Source organism: Eurosta solidaginis, chromosome 2, assembly GCF_040869045.1.
Source record: "Eurosta solidaginis isolate ZX-2024a chromosome 2, ASM4086904v1, whole genome shotgun sequence".
In the NCBI taxonomy this organism is placed as follows: Eukaryota; Metazoa; Arthropoda; class Insecta; order Diptera; family Tephritidae; genus Eurosta; species Eurosta solidaginis.
Genome location: NC_090320.1, coordinates 286530489 through 286558082, shown reverse-complemented (window position 1 = coordinate 286558082; position 27594 = coordinate 286530489). Strand labels below are relative to the sequence as shown.

The window sequence follows — 27594 nt, the reverse complement described above, 5'->3', positions numbered from 1 at the left end:
CTATAAAAGCTTTTATCATTAATTTGTATATGTTAATATTTGTATTTGCAATAATTGGCACAAATTCAACAAGAAACGTAAATAATATAGTTTTGTACACAAAATGTACAGACTCACACATACTCGCTCTTCGAATATTATACCCATATACATATATGTATGTATACTAGACTGGGTTGGTCCCCATACAAAAAAAAAAAGTTGCTAATGTTGAGAGTTTCGGAAATTTTTTTTTTTTTATCCTTCGAAATACAGCCGAAACTGCTTTTTCGTTGTAACTTGGTTATTTGACGTCCGATTTTTAAAATTGATATGTCATTATTTTGGCAGCTAACAAAGTTAAACGAAAAAATCTTTTCGGCTGTATTTCGAAGGATCAAATAAAATATAAAAAAATTTTCGAAACCCTCTCAACTTAATCTTTAAATTTAGGGGCGGACATTAGCAACTTTTTTTCGACCCGGTCTAATGTATACCATATTCAAATGTATGTATAAACATGTCCTGTTGAGTGGACAAATTCTTAGAATTAACTTGAAGCAGAATACTCAAATGGTATTTATATTAATTTTAACACGATATCATAGCATTTGCTTAGGCAAATGTGTTCACTTGAAGAATTCCAGGAAGCCATTTAGTTAATAAATATTATCGTAATGATAACACATGTGTTATTTGTCATATTTTACTGCCTTTATATATATATAAATCACTGTGGTGTGTGTGCCACACACACACATTTCCACATATCTCCCTCAAAATTTTTTTTGAATTTGGTACAGAATATTTAAAAAATTATAATTATAATATAGTTATCATAAAAAACAAAAAAAAATATCTTTTTAAGTATTTCAAAATGTTTCTAAAAATATTTCAGAATAATTTTAAAATTTTTTTCAAACTTTTTTCAGTTGAGGTCGAATTATATTTCAAGCGACAAATATTTGGCTTAACCGGCAAGTTGATGTGAAATGACACACAAGAAGTAAACCAAATTTGTCATATAAATCGACGTTTTTCAAAAACGTCAGTTCATTTTGAGTTTTTTATAACTTTAAGAAGAAGTTCATTTTTATTAAAGTCAAAGTCAAAGTTTTTAAAGATTTTAAGCTGCTGAACTTAAGATAAGCACGACCAACTACAGGCAAACAGAGCCGTGCCACCTGGAAAGGCGGGTACCGATGCGTAAGCGTAACATTTATGTTTATAATTTTTTTTATAAAAGTTACATATACACAAATATAGATGTTAAACTAATGTAAGCCTTAAAAAAAATATTATGATGATTTACAAATCCCAACAGAAAAATTTTACAATTTTGAATATTTTTCGAATTACCGATTAATCCTCTATATATATATATTTTTTAAATATTAGTCGACATCATAAAACTGTAATGTTATTTAAAACTGCAAAAACAAGTACTGAGAAAGGGTTTTCAAAAGTTAAATAATTTGTTTAACATCTATTATATAAATAATATAACGAAATATAAATATAAAATACATGTACAAATTAAAACAAACAAATTTCATTATATCACAAAAACATGTAATGAAATTTTTTTGTTAATGGTGTCTTTACAAAAAAAAATCTTTAAAAAAAATTGCATTTCATATGCAAAGAAAACAAAACTTTCTTCGAAACTCTTGAAAATTGGGCGTTCTTTGATTTTTAATATTTGAACAAAGTTTGAGTTTAAAAATATCTTTACAAATAGTTCAGCATTTTGGGGATATTTCTTAAGTTCCAAAAATAATGTTAAATTCCAAGCTTCAATTCCATCTCAAGGCGTATAACAATAATTTTTATGTAATTATTGTTTTTTTTTTTTTTTTAATTTCTTATAATTTTAAAATTGCTAGGAGTAAAAGATAGAAAAATTTATAAAAAAAACAACAACATAAATAAAAAATAAATCTAAGGCGCGATAACCTCCGAAGAGATCTAAGGCCGAGCTTCTCTTCCAATTTGCGTCGTGCTCCTATTGATTTTCCCTACAAATCGGCCGGACGGGACCTACATGTTTTATGCCGACTCCGAACGGCATCTGCAAGCAGATGAGTTTTCTTTGAGAGCTTTTCATGGCAGAAATACACCCGGAGCGCTTGCCAAACACTGCCGAGGGGCGACCCCGCTTAGAAAAATTTTCTTCTAATTGAAAAACCTTATTTCTAAAATGATGATGTTGCCTTGCCCGGGGTGTGAACCCAGGGCATACGGTGTGGTAGGCGGAGCACGCTACCATCACACCACGGTGGCCACGGTTAGCCTCGAGCTTGAATTCGTACCTGGAATTCTTTATCAAAAGGCCGAAAAAATTTTTTTTCAATATTTTGGAAGCTCGTGGCCTTCGATTTAACAAACTGCAATTTGCAATAAAGAAATATCGGGTTTTAGTAAAAACTTCAAAACTGAGATTTCGAGAAATTTTTTGAAAATAATTTTTTTTTTTTTTGCTCGTATAGAAGAATATGAAAAAATGGTGAAAAATCGCATGAATCTATTACACTTCATATCTATTACACTTTTAAAAAAATTTAAAAAACGTAAAATATAGTGTATATGTACATTGTTATGACTTTCGTAGTGAGTTTTCTTTAAATCAAAACAATTGTAGAAACCATATTTTTGGGAATTTTGGAAAAATCTTGAAACTTTTTTGTAATACATGGAATAGTAAAATTTTTGTTATCAAAATTTTTGAAAAAAGTTTTGTTAGATATTTGGAAAAAATTATGTATAATAATTTTTTTTTTGATTCAAATAAAAAAAGAAAATTTTTAAAATATTTCCAAACGTTTTCAAAAAATGTAGAACAGATATTTAAAATTTTTTTTTTGAAATTTGTTGGAAAAAAGTTTTGAAAAATATTTAAACAAATTATGTGTATACCATACAGAATCTTCTTTTATTGTACTCATCTGAATTTTTGAGGCTTTAATACTTTTTGAAAAAATTTAAATATTTTATTAATTCATCAAATGCGATAATTTTCTTAAAAACATTTTTTTTAACTGCATTCAAATTTTAACCAATATTCAAATGTCTCGCTTTCCAAAATTTTTTGTGCTACACCAATGCTTTTGCAGACTAAGAAGCAAAAAAGAAGATATTTTACTTGCAAGTCTACATACAATTCTGCACTAACTTCGCATTTATGCGCCCCACATCCTTGTCATTTAATTTTGTTTTTGGTTGTAAACTTTGTTGCAATTTAATTTTCGGTGCCATGTTTCTTAAAACGTCTTTTTGTTATTGTTTTGCTGCATATTCTTGGCTTTGCCGTAGGTGTCGCTGTTGTTGCGCCTGCTGCTATTTATAGCTACATATGTATGTATACAAGCAATACATATTGCTATTTTAATGCTGTTTTTGTTGTTATAGTTGTTTTATTGCTATTATTGCAACTGCCTCGTTTGCTGCTGTTATTTATTTAATATTTTTTGTTATTTTTATGTTGCTGCTCGAAAAGTCTTCCTGTCTGTGTTGCTTATACTCTTGTTTGTTTTTATTGCTGTTGTTGCAAGTATTGTAGATGTTGCAAGTGCAAAGTTGTTGGCGTGTAAAGTTGCAAACAAATTCACGAAACTTTACGCAGAGTAAAAAAAAAAACAAACGAAAAATGTTAAAACGAAGAAAGTCATGTAAAGCAATGCAAAGACAAAACAAAAGTGTTGAAATATAACGTGCGCACTTTGTTATTGTTGTACAGTGCTTCTTCTTTTACTTCATTTTAGTTAACTTACTTTTTCTTTTGTTATTGTTGTTAGCCTTCTTCGCCTGCTTGCACTTGACAGCAGCCACTTGGATTCGCTTGCTTATGTTCATGTTCATTCATTCACTTCATTCGCTAACTTAAACTTTTTTTTTCCATAAATTTTTGGAAGTGAAGTGGATTGTAAAGCGCTTCTCGACTTGCCAGTCAAACTGCCTTAATTCGGCGAATTGCATTTGGCCAGGACTTTGATGTTGAGAGTTGTCTAAAAGTCTTTCGCCTCAGCTTTGAATTCTTGAAAAGTTAGCTCGTTCAGCTGCAGAGATTGGTTCAGTAATTGTTTTTGTTTTATTTTTTTCTAACGGCTGTGAGAGGACGTGGTTCTATGCAGTGATGATGGAGATCAGCAGTGCACTGTGGGTAATTTTAAAAAAGCCTGTCATAATTTCAATCAAATATCTTGAAAGCGTGTAGAAATTATATAAAATTTTTGTTGTAACTCAACAAAGTTCGGAAATCAAAAAAGTCATTAGTTATAGTTTTAAATCATGGTTTTAAAAAACGTTTTCAAAAATAAATTTTTGTGGACTTTTGAGAACCAAAAGTTTCTAAACTAAAATATTCCAGTAATAAAAAAATACAAACTTTTTGAAAAATATTAAGGTGAATCCTAAGCGAATTAAACCCAATTCGTCGCTCAGAAAAATGTCAACTCAAAAAATAACTTGCATTGATTTCGATTAACTGACAAACTATAGTACCACGGCGTTGTATGCAAAATATCAAGAAGATGCAATCAGCTGATGAGAAGCAACACCTGGTACTGAATTTGTTTTGAAAAATATTTTTAAGTACAACAAAAGGGGAGCTTTGGAATAACTGCAAGTTAATTAAGTTAGTTAAGAGAAAACATTTACTATTTTATTAGTAGCGCATTAAATTTTAAGAAACAAACATTTTTCATTCCAATCAATCACTTACGGAATTTAAAAACGTTTTTGAATAGCAAGTTTGTGAACGTTCACACGATTTTTTAGCTAGTCACAAAAATATGAGCTTCAAAATGATTTTTAGTTCAAAATTTCTGCAAAATATCCCATAGTGCGGCGTAGGATTTCACTACAAAAACTGCAAAATTACTGCATGTTTTTGAAAGGTTTGCGCAAGCCTAGAAGTTCTGCAAATAAAATTTTCTCGTGATTCAAGCATAAGATCATATTTTACATTAATTCTTGTTAATTCTGTTTTATGTCTAGATTTCTAGGACGGTTATGCAATGAATATTCGTGCAAGTTTGCAATCTTTTTCGTGGGGAAGTATGCAAACAAAAGGTGTGCCATAATTAATGTATAAACTTTTTTTTGTTAAATTTATGTGTGTAAATATAGAACAAAAATATGTGTGGAGGAAGTCTGAAATGCTGGCTGGTATGGTTCGAAAGTCAGGATTGTGCAAAAATGTTAGGAGTAGTGCTCATTACTGCAAGGTATCTGTAAGAGCAAATGAACTCTTTTGTTATCGATATGTATAGTTTACGATTTTAGACGAGCTCTTATCTAACATGATTTGGGAAAACCTGCATTCGGTGATGTGTTACCTTCAGTGTAATTTTTTCGGATGAAAAGCTATTTTTATATCGGACGATTGTGATTGTTCCTTTTTCAAATTGTGTGTGAAAAACAAAAATTTTCAATTTGTCCCATCTTCGGTGTTACATCTTCTAATCAAAAAAAACGACACTGAAGATGGTACAGTGGTGAAGCGGTTTTGTGTCGTTTTTGCTCTTGCAAATATGCAATCGACATAATTAATGAAACAAAAGTACTTAATTCGGAACATCACACCAGAACGATCTTGAAATCGTAATAGTTCAAGAAGCTATTTATGTCATCTCACATTATGAGCTAACAGGGACTAAAACTCCATCGCATTCGACAAAGCACGCGTCCCTGTATTGTTCAATTAGGTAAGCATCATCTATTGACTCACAAGTTTACGCGAGCTCCAACTTTTCGCCTTATTCAGGTGTTCTAGCGAAGGACTTGACTCTAGAATACCTATGACTGTTCCATCACCATACTCGAGAAAATTGATGGAAAACTGTAGATTCAGAAGCTTCTCTGCCGATGTATAAAAGTGCTGATAAGTTTAGCTTGGTCCCTGTCCTACCCGAATAAATGCAACTAAATATCTTATGCTTATAAAAACAACATTTCTTGGGACATGAGGAGATGGCGGATCTCCATCTCAACCCAGTTTGTATTGGCAAATAAGGTAGGCGTCCAAATAGAAAAACCATGTAGAGGCTCCTGTAATTGGCAGTACAAAAAGCTCAAGAAGCCACCATAAAGGCAAAATCCAAAAAAGGCAAAGCTTCCGAAGCATACAACTCCATGAGCCCTGACGACATCTCCGCGCTAATACTTAAGTAGGTAGGAGCTAACTATCCGTTGAAGTACAGGAGCTACCTATTATATTCAAAATATATAGCAAACCAATAGCACTGTTTACCACAGACACGGTGAAGTATTGCCGATGGCAACATTACTCTCGAAAACCTTAAATCAGGGTTTATCACGCATCATGATCAAAGACTATGATGTAGTCTGCTTCACCCGTTCAACAGACCATGGAAATAAGAAGAATCCAAACCAATGGAGATTAAATAAAAAGTCTGTAACCGTTGTATCATTTATCCACTGTTTCCTTACCAGACGAAGGTTTCGCTGATCACTATTTTTGCTATTGTTTTGAAAGCGATAACGGAGTTTCCTCAACGTTCTGGAAAGTTTAATCGATGTTGACGATCCTTTGTATGATTTCGATGAGCTCGAGAAGTGACGCCTAGTAGGGACCAGTGCATCCATCTTGGTAACAATTTTATAATGTTAGTCATTCTACCCTCCTTTTGAAAAAGAAACATGAAAGGTATAAAAAAGAACTCATTATACAGTTACAGCTGCACCTTTGGTAGACGCTTACAAATGCTGCTGTGAACAACTAAGGCAAAGGACCAGCTGACCATGAGCTACCTTTCGCTTCTTTGGTCGTGAGAGCTAACAAGCACCACTTGAAAAAAACTGAGGTCTTCCTTGGTACTTAGCTGTATAATGGGACATCTTTACCTCTTTTAGAGAATGCCACGCACGACGGATCATCTTTTCAATACGTTCAGCTGACCAAAGCTTTCTAAGAGCAACTTCTCTTAGCTCTAAACCTGTTTAAAGTGAACTCTTTAGGCCTTCGGCTAGAACGTTTTGATTGAATAAAGGATGGTGTCGATTAAGGTGGTGAAAAGCTCTGTTACAACAACAACAACTTATCCAAAATGTAATTTCTTTTCTGTAACTTCATATCAAAAATCTCGTTAAAATACCATATCAGCCTAAAAACATGCATATCTGATTTGCTTTTTTAAAGAAACATTCTGGTTAAAAAAAATTCGTTTGCAATTGAATTTACTGTTAGTCCCTTTTTTCTCCTCCGCATTGTGAATAACCAATTTACTTGACATTTTTCATACCTTACACAAGTAAAACGGCGAAAAAGCAAACTCTTTAAAGTCGGCACGGTGCGACTACAAGAAAAGTGACCGGTTGTAGGCTTATACATAGAGAAAGTGCTTATCAAATTAATAGGCTTATGGTGGGCAGCTGACCTGGTGCGCTGGCTTTTAATTAAAAATCGTATGAAAAACATCACGGCCGCCTTTAAGTATGCAACATATATCCACGCTATTTCCCGGTACATGTTTGTTTCAAATAAAAAGGTGATAAAAATATTTTATGGATTGCCTTTATAAAAATGGACCAAAAAATAGAAGAAGAATGTATGTGTGCTACATATAAATCGGTGAATTATTATAGCTGTTCGCTATTCTTGATATTGGTGGAGCGGGTGAGTTGGACAAAGAGGATGAATGTGGTGAATGGTTGGCGATTATTCTCATAATTGGCGAAGCCGGATAGTGCAACGCAATCGTTGTTGGTGAATATGATCACAATTGTTGAGGAAGTAAATTCAACACAGTTGATGATGTCGTGAATTTTCAATGCTGGTGAATGTGCATGATAACAAGAGAATTTCACCTTGTTTGTCAGCTACTTAATTTACACAGCGGAAAATTGTGGTGAAATTCGCATACGCCTGAGAGTCTAAAAGAATCGTGATGAGTCACGTACGCCTAAAAGTATGCAAGGACGTGCATTGAGTTGGGCCTTCAACGAGGCGGAATTCTACAACGCCTGAAGCTAGTTAAATATCGATTGCAAGATTCCCAATTTAAAATTAGTTTTCTCAGTATCTCGATCCATGCGCCCCCTAGCGGAATTTTTTGATAAAATATTGCATTGTCACCGGGTTCTTACTTACGTCCCAAGTTTCATGTTTCTAGCTCATCGGGAAGTTACTCGAATATCGATTGCAATATTCCCCCCATTTTTAAAGGATTTGCAGTTATCTTGACTAGCGCGCCACCTAGCGGAACTTTGTTTTCTATAAGTTGTATTACCACCAGGCTTCTAAGTGCCAAGTTTCAAGTCTCAAGGTAATCGGGAAATTAGCCAAAAATGGATTGAAAGATTCCCAAATTAAAATTTGTTTTCTTACTATCTCGATCCGCGTGCTACCTAGCGAATCTTTTTTATCAAATGTTGCATTGTCACCGGGTCCTGACCCACCTAGCGGAACATTCTTTTCTATACATTGTATTTCACCAGGTCTCGAACTACGTACTAAGTTACAAGTCTCTAGGTAACCGGGATGTTAGTTAAAAATGGATTGAAAGATTCCCAAATTAAAATTAATTTTCCTAATATCTCGATCCATGCGCCACCTAGCGGATTTTTTTTTTTATAAAATATTGCACTGTCACCGGACTCTGATCTCCAGCTCACCGGGAACTTACTCAAAAATCGATTGCAAAATTTACCTCGTTTTTTAAGGATTTGTAGTTATCTCACTTAGCGCGCCACCTAGCTGAATTTTGTTTTCTGTAAGTTGTATTGCCACCAAGCCTCGAACTAAGTGCCAAGTTTCAAGTCTCTATGTCATCGAGAAGTTAGTTAAAAATGGATTGAAAGTTTCCCAAATTAAAACTAATTTTCTTAATATCTCGATCCATGCGCCACCTAGCGAAATTTGATTGATCAAATATTGCATTGTCACCGGGTTCTGACTCACGGCCCAAGTATCAAGTCTCTGGTTCACCGGGAAGTTACTTAAAAATGGATCGCAAAATTCCCTACGTTTTTTCAGGGATTTTCGTTTATCTCGATTCGTCTGCCACCTGGCGGCATTTTGTTTTCCACGAATTATAATGACATCGACTCGCAAACTATGTGCAAAGTTTCACGTCTCTGGATCACCGAGAAATTAGTTAAAAGTCGATCGCAAAATTTCCATTTTAAAATTAATTTTCTGTATATCTCGATCCGTGCGCCACCTAGCGGTTTTTTTTTACCTGCATTGTAATATCTTCCAGATCTGAACTATGTTCTAAGTATCAAGTGTCTAGCTCAACGGGAAGTTACCGAAAAAGACTTTTCCGTGGGTCAAAAATTCGTATGAAAATGAGGTGACAAACATGAAAGCGACTTAATATAAAGGTAAAAAAAATGCTTTTTTAATTCAGTTTTCATTTCTTACGCAGTAAACAAGAAGTAGCAACAAGAAAAAAATAGCGGAAAAGGAAAATCGTTAAAGTCGACTGGAAATTTATACGGTGACAAAAAAAATAGAGCGATAGTAGCAATGTATGTAAAGACAGTGGCTGTCAAATTAACAAACTTGTGGTGGGCAGTTGAGCTGCTGCGGTTTGTTTATGTTACGCTCTAATTCACTCATTCTTTGTATGGATGGCAAAAGAGGGTGCGAATGTTCAAGCCCTTGCAGGGTAGAATTGTAATTTTCTAAAAAGAAAATACCAATTCACACGAACCAGTTAAAACTTTTTGGGGAGAGGTAGACAAAAGAAATTGTGTAGCGTTAACTCATTAAGCTGCCCGTTGAGGATTAGTTAGCAACAAAAATTGTATATTATGTCAGACACATTCCCTTCGGTAGTACGGAAATGGAGTTAAAATAAAAATTGCTTGCTTTAAGGCGCACCTGGAATTATTTAAATTGTTATAGATGCGATGTTTTAGAATCAGATACAGTAGATTCACATTACCATCTGATGGAAGATCTTGCATTAGCACATCTCTCTGTATAAGTACAACGAATGGCTTCGGTTTACTTAACCCTAGAAAGATAACGTTATTTTCTTACCCTAGAAATATAACGTACGTCTGAGAGATGTGTAAAAGTTTAAGGATATTTCAGCAAACAAAAAAGTTACTACTGAAAACACCCCCCGCCCGCCCCCCCTCTGACAAGCTGGTAATGGTAGCTGAGAAAACTGAGAATGAGAATGTTCTCTCTTTACGATTGTGGGAGACTGAGAAAAATTAAAACGGCGTACGTCTCAGAGGCGTACGTTATCTCAGTAGGGTTAAGACACTGGCCCCTCGTTAATATAGTGTAGTCTACTCTTGTAAAGATCTTCACTCTCCAAATGAAAGATAAAGTAAATTCAGAGTATATTCTTATCAATTAAACCAGGTTTAAGAATTAGTCATAGAAATGTGTAAATAGGAGAGCGTCTAGACCGACGGGTATGTACTTGTTATTTTGAATGGCTTCAAACTGAAAGGCAGGTTCGGCGATGTTGTAAATTGAATAATTACATTGAGGAAAGAAACCAAAATCTAAATCGGAACTAAAGCGAACCCCTTTTGGAGGAGCGAAATTAAATCTGAAACCGAGGTGAAATCGAAATTATAAAAAAAATAGTTGAGAACAAAATCGAAACTAAATCGAGTTTTTTTTTTTTTTTTTTTTTGATAATGAAACCAAAATTGGTACTTTTCTGCAAAATTGAATAAAGAAACAAAATTCAAAACTAAAATCGACTCTAAGCCAAATTATTTTAAAGAAATGAGGCAAGACCGAAACTGGAACTATTTTGTGTAAAAAACCGAAAGCGACCCCGAAATTATTTCGAACCTTAATAATTTAGAGAAAAAAAATGAACTAAATCCGCAACCGAACAAGGAACGAAATTATACTTGTTTGGATGGAATAAACAGAATCCGAAGAAAATAAAACTAATTTAGATAAAAGAAACCAAATAAGAAACCAGATCCCAAATTATGCCGAAACTATTTTTAGGAAGACCACAAAATCCGCCCACTTGTGATAAAATCAATTTTACAAATATTATTAATCATAATTAAAAAATCGTTAAACATATCGTAAGAAAATTCGGCAGAGAGGTTGTCTTTACTATAAGGAATAATTTGAAAAAAAATTGACGAAATCGGTTAAGGACCACGCCCGCTTTTATATAAAAGATTTTTAAAAGGGTCGTGGACGAAGAAAATAAGCTTTTTTTTTTTGCAAGAAAAAAGAGCTTTACATCAATGGTATTTCATTTCGCAAGTGGATTTATAACAACAAATAGGAAAAACTTCACATTTAAAAAATGGGCGTGGCACCGCCTCTTTTATGACTAAGCAGTTGTCTATGTTTCGGGAGCCATAACTCGAAAATTAGTTCAAAATAGATCCATATGTTATTTCACAGCCTTGTAACACTATTAAGCACACAAAACAAACAACAACAACAGCATTTCAAGTGTACAGCTGGGTATGTAATGTTCGGTTTAACACAAACTTAGACTTCCTTACTTGATTAGACTTAAATTCAAAAAACTTCTATTCCTACAGGGCATGTATGTGTGCACAAATGCAGGAAGTGTTCGTTAACGCTTGGGGTTGCATTTCAATGCGAGTAGAAGTGGCGTGATCATATTTCTAACATTTGACCACAGTACAATTTTGAGTAGCATACTTTACGTCACTTCACATTCACCCTTTGCTGCACTCCACACACACCAACACTTATAAGTACCGACTCACACTTTAACTGCCTAGTCATATTTTAGCCAACAACCAACCAACAGTCAGCTCATGTAATACGTACATGTCAACACGTGGATACATAAAAAACATTGTCTCACATTTGTGACGAGTGCGCCTATATGTATGCTATGCTGAAGGGATTAAACTATAGGGCAGCATGGTTATGTGAAGGCAAGTTTTACTTTTACTTTTGTTTACTTCTTTTCTTTTTGTTTTTTAGTATCGATTTTCTTTTTTTGTAAGTAGACTTTTTTTATTTATGATAGCTTCTCACAAGCTCGTACGCACATATGAAGTCGTTAAAGTTAAAATCGATTAGCAGCAAGAAAAACCGCCTAGAACCCCGCTACTGTAATGTCTCGTTGTTGTGGATGTTAGCTATTTATATCGAAGTAATGAAAGTTAAGATAGGCATTGACAGGTAAGAGCTATAGGACCTTTTCGAACAGAAGGGAAAAAGAAATTTAGATATCCTGCTTTACTGCTATTTGGCCCATAACGTGGAGACTACAGCAGAGAGGTTCAAGAGTCAAAGCAATGGGACGCAAGAAATCATTGCTCAAAGGTGGTGGTTCGATTGAAAAAAGAAGCTATTGCTAAATAAAAGTAAGCAAAATATATCAGTGGAAATTTTTCAGCACCTAAATATATGCAATATTTAGATATGAGTTTCTCTTACAATTCATCAGCTGACTGTATTCCTATCACAAAACAAATTATACCATTTACGCCCGATTCTGAGCGTTACCGGTAAAATAGTACCCAGAACATTATGTAACCGAATATCGTTACCAGTTCTTTATCCGCGATTCTGGCCCAAGTGGTAACGCTGTCATCGCCGAAAAACTTTCCAGTGTCTGTGGAGAAATTCAAAAGATAGTTTTCTTCGCTTTCACGGTTGCCACTTTGGTCCATTTGGACCAAAAATGGTCCTGGTCCGCTGGTCCCTTTTCTTCAATTTTGGTCCTTTTTTGGCAGTAGCCACGATTGGTACGTTTCTTTCTTTTCACTAAGGTAAAAATTCACAATATTGCCCAAAAATTCGCCACACTTTCGTTAGCCCCCATATAATTTTGAATTAACTTCAATGGAACTCTCACCATAAAAAATTGCTCAGTCCATAAAATGTACCAGAACAATGACATTTCACCTAGGATATAAATTATGCCAGCCATTAAAAAGAAAAGTGTTGGCAGGCACATTGTCATTAATTGTTGATGAAATAACCGACTAATCAAAAAAACTCTATATGAATTAATCATAGATTGCCCGTATTGCTTTAAATGTATGAACATTTATTTCAAGCAATTTTTATACTCAGTTTAGCAGAGCTCACAGAGTATATTAACCTTGATTGGATAACGGTTGGTTGTACAGGTATAAAGGAATCGTGATAGATATAGACTTCCATATATCAAAATCATCAGTATCGAAAAAAAATTCGATTGAGCCATTTCCGTCCGTCCGTCCGTCCGTCCGTCCGTCTGTCCGTTAACACGATAAGTTGAATAAATTTTGAGGTATCTTGATGAAATTTGGTATATAGGTTTCTGGGCACTCACCTCAGATTGCTATTTAAAATGAACGATATCGGACAATAACCACGCCCGCTTTTTCGATATCGAAAATTTCGAAAAATCCAAAAACTGCGATAATTCATTACCAAATACGGATTAAGCGATGAAACTTGGTAAGTTAGTTGAACTTATGACGCAGAATAGAAAAATGGTAAGATTTTGGACAATGGGCGTGGCACCGCACACTTTTAAAAGAAGGTAATTTAGAAGTTTTGCAAGCTGTTATTTGGCAGTCGTTGAAGATATCATGGTGAAGTTTGGCAGGAACGTTACTCTTATTACTATATGTCTGCCTACTAAAAATTAGCAAAATCGGAGAACGACCACGCCCACTTTTTAAAAAAAAAATTTTTAATTCAAATTTTAAAAGAAAAGTTAATATCTTTACAGTATATAAGTAAATTATGCCAACATTCAACTCCAGTAATGATATGGTGCAACAAAATACAAAAATAAAAGAAAATTTCAAAATGGGCGTGGCTCCGCCCTTTTACAATTAATTTGTCTAGGATACTTTTAATGCCATAAGTCGAACAAAAATTTACCAATCCTTGTGAAATTTGGTAGAGGCTTAGATTCTAGGACGATAACTGTTTTCTGTGAAAAAGGGCGAAATCGGTTGAAGCCGCGCCCAGTTTTTATACACAGACGGCCGTCTGTCCTTCCGCTCGGCCTTTAACACGATAACTTGAGCAAAAATCGATATATCTTTACTAAACTCAGTTCACGTACTTATCTGAACTCACTTTGTATTGGTGTAAAAAATGGCCGAAATCCGACTATGACCACGCCCACTTTTTCGATATCAAAAATTACGAAAAATGAAAAAAATACCATAATTATATACCAAATACGAAAAAAGGGATGAAACATGGTAATTGGATTGGTTTATTGACGCAAAATATAACTTTAGAAACTTTGCAAAATGGGTGTGACACTTACCATATTAAGTAGAAGAAAATGAAAAAGTTTTGCAGGGCGAAATCAAAAGCCCTTGGAATCTTGGAAGGAATACTGTTCGTGGTATTACATATATAAATAAATTAGCGGTACCCGACAGATGAAGTTCTGGATCACCCTGGTCCACATTTTGGTCGATATCTCGAAAACGCCTTCACATATACAACTAAGGGCCACTCCCTTTTAAAACCCTCATTAATACCTTTAATTTGATACCCATATCGTACAAACACATTCTAGAGTCACCCCTGGTCCACGTTTATGGCGATATCTCGAAAAGGCGTCCACATATAGAACTAAGGCCCACTCCTTTTTAAAATACTCATTAGCACCTTTCATTTGATACCCATATCGTACAAAAAAATTCTAGAGTCAGCCCTGGCCCACCTTTATGGCGATATCCCGAAAAGGCATCCACCTATGGAACTAAGGCCCACTCCCTCTTAAAATACTCATTAACACCTTTCATTTGATCATCATATCGTACAAACAAATTCTAGAGTCACCCCTGGTCCACCTTTATGGCGATATCTCGAAAAGGCGTCCACCTATATAACTAAGGCCCACGCTCTTTCAAAATACTCATTAACACCTTTCATTTGAAACCCATATCGTACAAACGAATTCTAGAGTCACCCCTGGTCCACCTTTATGGCGATATCTCGAAAAGGCGTCCACCTATAGAACTAAGGCCCACGCTCTTTTAAAATACTCATTAACACCTTTCATTTGAAACCCATATTGTACAAACGCATTCTAGAGTCACCCGTGGTCCACGTTTATGGCGATATCCCGAAAAGGCGTCCACCCATAGAGCTAAGGCCCACTCCCTTTTAAAACACTTACTAACACCTTTCGTTTGATACCCATATTGTACAAACGCATTCTAGAGTCAACCCTGGTCCACTTTTATAACGATATTCTGAAAAGGCGTCCACCTATAGAACTAAGGCCCAATCCCTTTTAAAATACTCATTAACACTTTTCATTTGAAACCCATATCGTACAAACAAATTCTAGAGTCAACCCTGATCCACATTTATGGCGATATCCCTAAATGGCGTTCACCTATAGAACTATGGCCCACTCCCTCTTAAAATACTCTTTCATACCTTTCATTTGATACACATGTCATACAAGCACATTCCAAGGTTACCCTCGGTTCATTTTCCTACATGGTTATTTTCCCTTATGTTGCCACCATAGCTCTCAACTGAGTATGTAATGTTCGGTTACACCCGAACTTAACCTTCCTTACTTGTTCATTTTATAATCTATTTAATAATTTGGGAAAAATTTAAACAACGTGGCATCAGGACGGACAAGGCGACAGCTGTTTCGATTATACCTTGTAAATCTCTTCAAAGCCTTTTCTCCCGGGAGTTGAAATGGTTACAAACGCATTCAGCTACGTCATGCCTTAGTTGTTGTAAAGTTTTTCCCAATTGCCTTCTTTCGCATATATTATCTTCCACACATCACATAATTCGCATGTAGTTATGCGTTGAAGTTATGCATGTTTGTAAGGCGGTTTCATAGAAACTTGCTATTTTGCTGTTTTTGTTCTATTTATAGAACTACAACGAATTAACCAAATGTTGTCTCTCTATATGAATTAATCGGGGATTGCCCTCATTGCTTTAAATATATGAACACTTATTTCAAGCAATTTTAAATCTTATAATTTATTTAATAATTTGGGAAAAATTTAAACAACGTGACATCAGGACGGGCAAGCCGACAGCTGTTTCGATTATACCTTGTAAATTTCTTCAAAAGCTTTTCTCCCATTTCAGCTATCGTAGGAGTGCGGGTTCGACTCCCACTCCCGGCTTTGAAGAGATTTACAAGGTATAATCGAAACAGCTGTCGCCTTGTCCGTCCTGATGTCACGTTGTTTAAATTTTTCCCAAATTATTAAATAAAAAACAAAAAACCCTTGTTTTATAATAATATTAATAACGGCTAGATATTTCGATCGGCTATACAACACTATGTAAAATATATGAAAATAAAAATTGCTTCTCGCCTAGCATAGCTTATAGCGAGCACTCTGCCGTGAGCCTAACACTTTCAAAACTTATACAAAGAAATTCTATGCATTATTTCTCGTTTGGTACGTTGATATTTAAATATTTCTCACCCAGCATTTGGGCTTGAGTACCATTAGAGCTCATGTTGATAACTAGCATACCGCTAAAATTTCAAGAGTTGTTACGAAACAGTGGCTCCACTTGAGAGTCCTACCGTACTCAGCAAAAGAGGGAAGTTTGTATAAAGCGAAAAATGATATTACTTAAGTTGAAAAATGATAGTTCCTAACTTGTCATTCTTTAACTAGACTGAAGTTTAAGATTCAAATACTGCAGTATTTTCAATTAATATATATATGATTTATTTTTCATAAATTACGCTTCATTACTGCTATCAATCGGGTGTTTATTTCTCACAATAAATAGTTGTTGGCTTTGGTGGTACCACCTTGGAGATGTTTTTCAACTCTACCTAAACTCGATATCTAATTTAGGATATCAACTGGAGAAACGTGTTGAATATTCATTTGAAAACTGTACATTTCTCAAAATCTCTCAAAGGTTGGATAATAATTGAAAAAAAAAACTAATAACGCTGGAGATCAGCTCGATAATTATAATATATCAAGTTGAGAACTAAATATTTAACAATAACTAGATATTGATGTTGGATATCACCTCCGCTGGAGAAATATCTTCCAAATGTTTGCTGTGTTAACAAAATCCAGCTGTTCTAGATAATACAAAACCAATGTTGCCGAACAAAAAGACCTACCCCAAAGGCGGCCTTAAACTGTGACTGAAAAACTGCTCAGTAGTTTAACTGGAGTTTAAATTTGACTAGGGTTTAAGCAAACTTAGCTTAAGCTTAGCTTAACCAACTACCACAAATTTATTTCCATTTTTTTTTTACTTTCTGTGTTCGTTTAATATACGTAGATACAAATACATAATACGCAAGTTAAAAAGTTTAAAAAATGCTTTATTTATCGTTAGTCCTTCATTTGATCATTTTCAAGGCAATTAAAAGAGAGAGAGAGAGAAAAAATTCCATTTTTTATTGCACTATTTCATTTACGCACTCAGAATAAATTACACAATGCGCTAATTTTCTTTTTTAATATAAAATTATTTAACACATTTTCTTCTTTTGATTTTTTTTTTCCTTAAAATTGCATTGGAGATTGTGTTAATAATTTACGAGTTTTTTGTGCTTTATTTATATTTACAAAGCTGTATTTGTAGAATTTTAAGTGGACATACGTCCGCAAGCCAAAACAAATGCTTACATAGTTACTTATGTATATGAGGCTCGTCAATGTGTGAACAATTTTTTATTTCAAACTTGGGGATAAACGAACGCATGTTGATTGCTATAGAGAAACAGGGTGAATGGAAAATATTGTTCGTTGAAATTTACGCTAGTAAAATTAAAAAAAAATGCGAAATAAATTTGGGAAAATTCTGCCTACAAGTAACGAAAATTTAGTGACGAAAATATAGTGGCGGTGAAAGAGCGTCGGAACCAGAGTAACGGAAGTATAGTGACTGAAGTAGAGTAATAGATATAGTTACGGGAATTAGAATGAGGAGAAAAGAGTGACAGAAAATAAAAAAGACGAAAATAGAGCGATTGCAAAAGAGTGGCAGAAAAAAGTGACGGAAAGAGAGTGACAAAACTAATGTCACAAACCTAGGGCCACGGAAGCAAAGCGAAGAAAATGTATTAATATAAGCGACGGAGATATAGTGGTAGAAACAAAGTGGCGTCAAGGTGACATGAACAAAAGGAAGAAAACGTAGGGCAACGGAAATAGAGTGATGGAAAGAGTGACAGCAAAATAGTGACAGAAGTAAAATGACCAAAATAGAGATGCGAGAGAGGAGTCATAGAAATATAGCGACCGAAGTAAGGTGACGGAAATAGAAAGACGGGATGCGAGTGATAGAAATAGAGTGACGAAAATAGGTTAGCCGAAGCAGAGTGACAGAAATATATTGCTAGAAACATAGGGACGGAAGTGGAGTAATGGCAAAGTAGTAAGGAAAATAGACTGACGGATATTGGGTAAAAGAAATATAGTAAATAAGGTTATATAAAGATGGGAAAATAATAACGGAAATATGATAACGGAAGGTAAGTGAATGTCGGAGATAGAGTGGCCGAAACAGAGGAATGAAACAAACTCTCGGTACTAAAGCGACGGAAATAGGGTGAGTCAAATAAAGTGATGAAGATAAAATTACATCAAAATAGTAGCGGGATAAGGAAGATATAAAACGAGTGATCGAATTAAAGTGACGATAATAGAGTTAATATAGTTCTGTTCGAATTTCCTTCGAATGCTCTCACAATTGTTCTCTCTCACCAGACGTACCTTTTCCTACTTTGTATCGTGATATCTCTAACATCCCCCGTTGCGTCCAAGTACGTGAACTATTTTTTCTGAGGCAACGCAATTCTCCTCGTTTTCGAGGTCGCTGGTATACTACTGTCCCTGAAAATGCACATTCTTCCTTTTTTCTAAGATCACACCTGATGAGCTAAGATGTTTTATGATAAATTTCCTTAGCACACTACAACGAGTACAAACTTAGTATCATTGACACGTTCATCGGAGTACTCATATCTAACTTACCGTTGCAAGAGACTAGTGATAGGTGGGTCTGATTATGGTTATATTTTGTAAGAAAATCGGGAGTGCCACAGATCCAAGCTATATATGTTTATAGTTCAAAACGTCGTGGCAGTGGTCACCGCCATTAATATAGTTTTATTCTTCTTGTAGCGCTAAAGATTCTTACCGAAGGTTTTAAGAAGTGTTAGCGCTTCTGCCGAATACTGATCCGGTACGCTCTAGAAACTTGCCACTACAAGATGCTAGACCGAAATTTTGTTAAAGATATGATATGATCACGGTCGAAATTGCTAGGTCATCCCACCCACTTCTTTAGTGAGCATCTTAAGATTGATAACTTTCTCCAACCTTGACTCTAAGCTCGATGGGAGGTATATTTCCACCTGACCTCTACTCTTTCTTCCCTTTCAATTGTTGAAGCATATATCGCTCAGTATACCTACGGCAAAAGATAGGAGACATGAGCCAGTCAGACCGTACCGAAGGTCTTGGCCACATGTATGGAAAACACAAAATCGATCATTCAATGCCAAATAACTCTCAATGAAATGGGCCTGCACTTGAATATCAGCCTCTTATAGGGACTTAAATGCATGGCTATTAAAGGTAACTGAAGTGGTAATGCGTTGGCCGGGAGGAGTACAACCTCAGCCCCCATCCCTCTAGGTTTACCTATAGCCTTTTTTAGGCTCCTTGCGGGCCAAATTCTGTATAGTGTATAACCATGAAAATGAGCTTAGTTTCGCACTTTACGCATGCGAAAGATCTAGGCTAGCTTGATGTTACAAGTATAAAGGAAGCACAGCCACATTTTTATTCCAAATAATTCGCGGCTATCGATACAGGTAAAAGCTCTCACTCGACACACTTTTTGACAGGCAGGCAATCGCATTGAAACATAGAATTACTGTATCTCTTGCAGATGGCTTAAGAAAACGTGTAGCTCAGCTGTGCCCATTGTCCGGGACTAAAAAGACGGAGATGATTTGACCTACGGTAGCTGGTACAGCAAGAGTAAAACAGTTTCTAGCCTAACCTCATCTAAACTAACTAACCTAACCGAACGTAATCCTCTAAAGCTAACCTAGCTTCGTGATCTAAGCCTAACCTGACTTAACCTTCTCTAACATCTTGTTGACCAAAGTACTTAATTATTTATATTTATTTTAAGCCCAATCATTTGAATGGTTTTGCTTGGAGTTTAAACCGCGCTGGTCCGTTAATTTCTTCTTTTACTTTTTTCTCTCTTCTTTTTTCTTCTTTATTCAGCACCCTGTATTTGTATGCTCAGATTCAATTTCACTTTGCTGCCAGCAGCTTTTAATATTTACCACAGCTATTGTTGGTACTGTTGCGTTTTTCATATTCGCTTTAACCAATTTTTTCTTACACTTTTTCTTTTCATTATTTTAGTAGATTCATTGCCTTCGGGTTTTATTTTAGGTTTCAGCAACGCTGCCACTGGGGCATGCAAACACCAACGCATAAATGGAATCACACACACACACACAGAGTCTGACATTCGTATACCAATCACACATATATACAAATATATGCATACAAACATAGCTCAACCGTTGTAATGGTCAATAAAATTTAATCGATGCTGAGGTCCAACCAAGTAAGCGCGCTATCGGTCAATCAGTGGGTCTGTCGTGTGTTTGGTCTTGGAGCGAAGTAGGCCGCTCGATCGACAATTTGATTGTTATGGGATTTTTTCAGACTCATTTCGCCACAGCATACAATACGAATTTATTGGAATATGTAAACTTGCTCATATACATACACACATATATACATTCATAGCATGGTGAAGTGGTATTCTTTATTTCGATCTCTCGCTGACATGTGTTGGTTTGTTATTGGGACAGCAGTTGTGATACTTTCTGCCTATAAATATAAGCCTATATACATATATATGTATACACTTACCTTACATGACCACTGTTTTTCTTTTGTTTGTTTTCCTTCTCTGTTACATATGCCCGGCGCATGTGTTAATTAATCATTCATATGACTCATTCCTGTTGCTGTCCCTTCGGTGCCAGTCCGTCATCATCGCAGCCAATGTAACGTATTGAGGAGGGTTAATAAAAATTGATATACATATACGATGGATTACTATATTGAAAAATTCTTCATATTTTGCATATAATCTCTTCAATGTTCTATGGAATTCGTTTATCACTTGGTTGATAGTCATCATGAAAATTCAATGAAAAGTTCGTATAAAGGAAATCCATATGTTGATGGAACAAAAAATGATGAAGAGGGCTGTGCATGTAGCCAAGTAAATTTGTGTTTGTAAAATATTGACCTGATATGGTGAAGTGGGGATTTTATTCACAAATGTTATTGAAATATGTCGATTATGTCTTAATTGAAGTTAAGGAGGATCTACTGTGATTTTTATAATTCGGCTATGCCGAAGACTTTATACTTTTAATAATTTGACGCAATTTCAAAAATCACTTAAAAACTGAACAACTAGTTATATGGAATATATACGATTAATCTTGACAATACATGCCTTGTTGCTGTAAAATTTCAAGCTTTCAGCTACTCGAATGAGCAAGAAATATCGAAAAGCCTCTTATCTGAAAAATTGGTTATATCAAAGATATATTGTATAGTGGTACGATCTAGTCGGTTTCTACAAATAACCAATCGGACCCCCAAATAAACCGCCAACCTAATTTCAACAAGATACCTCCAAAATTGGGGGACTATTTTGCATCTAAACAGGCAGACATAGCTAAATCAACTCATCTCGCTATTCACATCATTTCGACATGCATATATGACCAGGACTTATGTTATAAAATAACATAGTCCTCTTGGCAAATACTAGAAGCTTTCTAGGACATACGCCACTTGCTTTTTCTAGATCTGACAGCTGCATCACTCAAAACGGCACCTCCTCCGTCTACTATCACTGATAAAGTCTAACTTAAAAGCATGCGACGCCAGAAGGCTGTGTTCAGTCAGAATACCCGTGATACGTCTACAGTCCTCTCTTTTTAATGATAGAAGTAACTTTGTTAGGTTAAGTTTGTAAGACCCCTTCGACACTTTGAAACCCCGCGCTTGGGTTCATCTCTTGCCTTCTCTTCATCTCATCTAATCTAATTGACACGTCTACCGAGGAAGCTTCAATGGAATCACCCTTTTTAGCTAGTTTATCCTTTTTTTCATTTCCATCTATTCCTATATAGACTGGCACCCAATATAGATGTATGCCTCTCCATTATCCAATTCTTACCAGGGACTGCTTACACTCTAAAATACTTTAAGATGCTCTTCCATTGTTTCTACTGCTTTGGCTACGGCTACCACTTTCGCTTGAAAAACTTTACAGTGATCTGGCAGCTTGTATGATCAATTTATTTCCGCATCAGCACAGTATACCGCAGACCCTTCTTCTTTCGCTACTTTGCCGCCATCGGTGTATTCGTGAATCGCCTTTTCCGCCATTTGGGCTCCCTTCCGCCAACCATCCCCTTATATTTTGACTCTAACCTGGCCCCTTCGAAGCGCAGTTATAGAAACAAGTAGTTTGTTCGTCCTCTAATCGTCCTAGTATTATTACCATAAGAATCTTAAGATGAACTTACCTTAAAGCCTTAATCCACTTGTCTCCTGAAAATCTGCAAAAGGAATTTAATTTCTTGTGTTAGCAATTTGCAGTTTAATGGAATTTGAATATGTCACATATAATTAAGATATTCCAACAAAACTATTTACTTTTAATTACCTAAGGCTTGAAATAATTTTGCGTTAAACTATTTCTAATTCTAATTGATAATTATATTTCTCACATTGTGCGCCTTGATATAAAATAAATTGCGGACTTTATTACATTAAATCCAACACATTTAGAAATTTAAGTTTATATACATGCATACACATTAGGCCGGGTCGATTTGTGGGGAGGCAAAAAAATCGCCCATTGCTCTGTGAAAATCATATTCTAGGGATCAAAATAAGAAACTTTGCCGAAGAAACCTGTAAACGAATTCTGGTGTCATCCAATTTGGGTCGAACTTTTGGGTTGGGGCAAATTTTGAAAAATCCCACTTTGACCCATTTAGAGTGGTCCAATCGAGTCCAAATGTATGACCGGCCCCCACTAACTTTGGAGGCCCGACCCACCGATGCCAGTGGCATACCCCCTGGAACCCCCTTTGTAGTTCATTATACAAACATTTCAGAAAATCGCCGGCTTTGCACTTTACATGAAAAAATCAGCGAAATGCCTATGTTTTTTCTTTTTGGAGTTTATTTTTCTCTTTAGAAATTTATTTAGTCAGAACATATGTAAATGAAAAAATGAATTTAACTTAGTAATAGAAACGAAATTTAAAAAAATTATTAGAAATTAGCATTTTTACAACCCTTTTAAAACCAAAGCATCACTGTAAAAACTGATAAAAAAACTGATAAAAATATATCACTGTAAACTGATAAAAATATATCACTGGATGCATTAATTGGAATATGCACTGACGGTGAGCCAACAAACACTGGCCCACACGGTGGAATTATACGATGATTCGAATTGCTGTTAAAAAGACCATTGCATTGGTTCGTTTGCCTTCTACACTTCAACGAACTTCCATTTCGGCATTTGTTTGAAGCTTTGGATAAATCAACCAGCACTGGACCAAGATCGGCAACCGGAAAACTGAGCCGTCAAATCGAAACTTGTGAAACTCTTCCGGTAAATTATTGCTATCACTCATTTATTATAATTGTCAACCATTTTTAATTATTTTATTATTATATATTTTCAGGGGGTGGACGGCTTCCAGAAAATTGAGTTGCAAAATATGCTCCCTGCTCCAGAAAAAATTGAATTTTCCACCGATTCGAAGTACTTATACGACATGGCCCATGCAATTTCTAGCGGCGTGGTTCCGGTGGATCTAGCTAACATCAAACCAGGGAAAATTGTACATTCTCGGTGGCTCACCAAGGCCGCTAGAATATTGCGATTATATGTGACAACGGATAATCCAGATGCAAATTTAAGAATTCTGGTTGAATTTATAATTAAATGTTATGTGCCGATGTACTTCAATATCCAGTATTACAGCTCTGTCGTGTACGGCAGTGCATTATTTTTCAAGTTCATTGGTTGGTCACGATTTCCAGAACCTCATTTACGCAAAATTGTCAATCAAGTAATTAAATTTGATAATTTTGATTGAGCTTTAGGCCAGATTATTGAATAAAACTTCTTTTTTAGTAGTATTCAAAATATATTTATTTATTTATTATCTTTTGTTTTTACTAAAATTATGTTGTCATAATTTCTGTTCAGTCGATCATACATATCCATATGTGTAAGTCGTATTTTTGCTACGGAAATGTATGTTTAAAAATGTTAATTGTTTTCTTTTCGTAGATTCTTGATGATGACTTCAGATTGAAGTCGAAATATCGAAAAATAAATATATTTTGAATACTACTAAATAAGAAGTTTTATTCAATAATCTGGCCTAAAGCTCAATCAAAATTATCAAATTATATTAAACAAGGCTATTAAATTTACCAATCAAGTAATTAAAGATAATTCATATTATGCGCATTCGGAAAATATCTTGTTATCAATGTTGTTTGATGATAGCAAAGAAAAGCGCGACTGTGCCATCAAGAAAATTCTACGCTATCGAACCGATGTTGACGAGCCAATGGAACTTAGAGTTTATAAAAAACCAGATATAAACTCTAATTACACAAGTTATACGGAAATGATCAATTTGAATGATATAAATATCGTATTTGAACCACCATTCACGCGAAGCATTCCGTACGATACATTGAAAGAATATTTAAATCAAGATGATCCACCTTTTAATGATCCAAAAATTCCATCACACATACAAGGAATGGAACGACATGTTCAATTGCTAGCTAGCGTTTCCAAATGAGTTATACCGAAAAATGTAGAGACTGTTATGGCGACGACATTAGAGAGCCGTGCGAAATTGCCCAGACTTGAAAGTAAAAATGATTTCAAACAATAATTTTTTTTAGTTTCTTTTCTATAACTCACTTAAATTAATTTTTTCATTTACATATGTTCTGACTAAATAAATTTCTTAAGAGAAAAAATTGATATTATTATAAATAAATAATAAATATTATTATAAATAAATAAATAAAAATAAAGAAAAAACAGCCATTTATCTGATTTTTTCATGTAAAGTGCAAAACCGGCGATTTTTTCAAATGTTTGTATGGTGAACCCCCAGGGGGTTCCAGGGGGTGTGCCACTGGCATCGGTGGGTCGGGCCTCCAAAGTTAGTGGGGGTCGGTCATACATTTCGACTCGATTGGAGCACTCTAAATGGGTCAAAGTGGGATTTTTCAAAATTTGCCCCTACCCAAAAGTTCGACCCAAATTGGGGGACACCAGAATTCGTTTTAGCGGTATGGTTCCTTCGGCAAAGTTTCTTATTTTGATCCCTAGAATACCGTTTTCACAGAGCAATGAGCGATTTTTAAATCGACCCGCCCTAATACACATGTACATATCCACGTATGTTCATATGTGACTACTTTTATAATAAGTATTAGACTTATACTTCATGCTTCATAAAATTGAATCGAAAACATTTTTCCACATATTTAGTTAATTGAAACTTTTCTCACTAAAATAAATTTTCTTCAATTCTTCTCTTTTCATATTTTCGCTTCACTTGATTGCACTCAAACACTCTTTTAAACGCACAAACCACAACAACAACAATGAAACCTTAATCATGAAAACAACAAACAGGAATCAATTGTGAAGAAAATGTCGATGAGTGTATGTCCAATCCATGTCAAAATGGCGGACATTGTCGTGACCGTAACAATGGTTATACCTGCACCTGTCAGCCGGGCTACCTGGGCATCAATTGTGAAATCGATGTGGCTGTTTGTGAGACGGGTAAGTGTATATCGAATATAAGAGCGTTATCCAATCGAGTACTTTTGAGGGGGGAAGGATATATGAAACTCAATTTTTGTTAACAAACCATTCAATCATGTGGGCATATACAAAAGTACAGTGATGTGCGAGAAAAAATCAATACGAAATATAGATTTTCTTGAGATTTCTAAAAAAAGGAATACTAATTTCTTAAAGATTAAAGAGTATTTTTCGAATTGCTAATTTACTATTTAAAAGCTTTTAAAGGATATTTCTGAGCCTTTCCGTGAAGTAGTTTGCTGTTGATAAAAGCTGTTTAGTAACTTTATACGACAAAATGTAACTGTAGAACGAAAAAAATAAGTTCAATTAACCTCAAAATCAAACTGCATAGTTTCAAAATGAACAGAATATTTATGAAGTAAGCGGCGTTTTAGACGTGGCAGCGGGTTAGGGGGTCAGAATATACCCGCGGTAGGTATGCCTGTCGTAAGAGGCGACTAAAATATCATATTCAAGGGGCTATGTTATGCAACCCTTCCAGGTTGCCAGCGCAATGTATAGCTTCTCCAAACCCAATTGTCAACCTCACCTATTGTGGCGAATCCTGTTTCACTAACGGACGAGGCTCTGGCGACCCCAAGCTCCTCATGGGACTTGGGGGTGGGGAGGGAGGGATGGCCTGAAGGATTAATTGGACCATATAAATCGTTCCCGAGATGGTCGGGCAGCACCTTAATGGTGCTGTGTTACCAGAGCGTACCAGATCTGTATCCGGCAAAGGATCATCTCATCGATAACACTCCCCAAAGCCATCGGGGAGTAACCATATCGCTACAACAACAACAACAACGTGGCAGCTTAAATTTTTTTATTATTTTTGGACAACTTTAACTACTTTTTTCTTCAAGTACCATCTACGGGAATTTTTTCCCTCACCAGCCGTGACGAAAAGTGAAAAGTGCCAGCTTTTATCGCATATACGATAATTTGCAAAACATTTTTTTTAAAGCTTTCGAGCTTTTCTGAATTTTAGCTTAGCTTTTTGTTTCGCTTGTTATAAATATAAAAACTTTTCTTAGTTTTTGAACTTTTCTGAATTTTATTTCACTTTTTTCAGCCTCTATCGAACTTAAATAGTTTTTATAAGGTTTTGAGCTTTTCTGGATTTACTATGAATATTTTCTAAAATAAACTTTTGAGCTTTTTTGAATTTGATTTGAGCTTTTCTTCAAGCTTCTCTTAAGTTTTTAGCTTTTATGAAAAATGTTTGAGCGTTTCTTATATTCGGACTTCCTAATCACATGTGCAATTTTCTGAAATGCTTTTGAGTTTCTAGGATATGCTTTTAACGTTTTTTTACAGCTTAATATGAAACATGAAAGCAACTTGCGGGACGCACTTGCTTTTTCCGAATTTTTGTTTCTGAACTTCATATGATTATTCTGAAAAGCCTTTGCTCTCCATGAATATTACCTAATTATTTACTGATTTCGTCGTAATGTTCTGAGCTCTACAGGATTCTTTCTGAAACTTTTGAGCTTTTACCTTAAATGAGACCCTCTCCTCAGCCCTGTATCATATATATAAGCGTACTAAATCTTGCACAGGAGTCACTTTTCGACACCTACTAGTAGTCTGTACTTCCAATGATAAAATCAAAGTTGATAAGTATGCTTGACTGCCCGCAGTCAGAAAGCTCATAGTCTAAATCACGTAGCCTTGTCAACGGCGACGTCGCCACAGGCGCTTTACCCGCAATATCCACTGGATTTATTTTCAAC

At 35.2% G+C, this 27594-nt stretch overlaps 2 protein-coding genes across 13 annotated transcripts in view; one reads left to right on the top strand and one right to left on the bottom strand.

Annotated features, from left to right (window-relative positions):
- Positions 1-27594, top strand: part of eys (eyes shut) — a 457691-nt gene that overhangs the window by 262340 nt on the left and 167757 nt on the right. For all 4 annotated transcript variants that reach the window (XM_067768337.1, XM_067768335.1, XM_067768336.1 and 1 more), the window contains exon 4: positions 25676-25828. In XM_067768337.1, coding sequence (XP_067624438.1) covers positions 25676-25828 — 153 coding nt within the window. The remainder of the gene's footprint in view (positions 1-25675; positions 25829-27594) is intronic.
- The window catches only part of LOC137241108 (uncharacterized), a 471192-nt gene that overhangs the window by 279967 nt on the left and 163631 nt on the right, over positions 1-27594 (bottom strand). For 4 of the 9 annotated variants that reach the window (XM_067768341.1, XM_067768340.1, XM_067768338.1 and 1 more), the window contains one exon: positions 22506-22538. The exons of 2 other annotated variants lie outside the window; for them this stretch is intronic. The gene's annotated coding sequence lies outside the window, so the exon portion shown is untranslated. Of the gene's footprint in view, positions 1-20823; positions 20928-22505; positions 22539-27594 lie in introns of all 9 variants that reach the window. 3 more of the 9 variants (XM_067768343.1, XM_067768339.1, XM_067768344.1) reach the window with 1 other exon arrangement.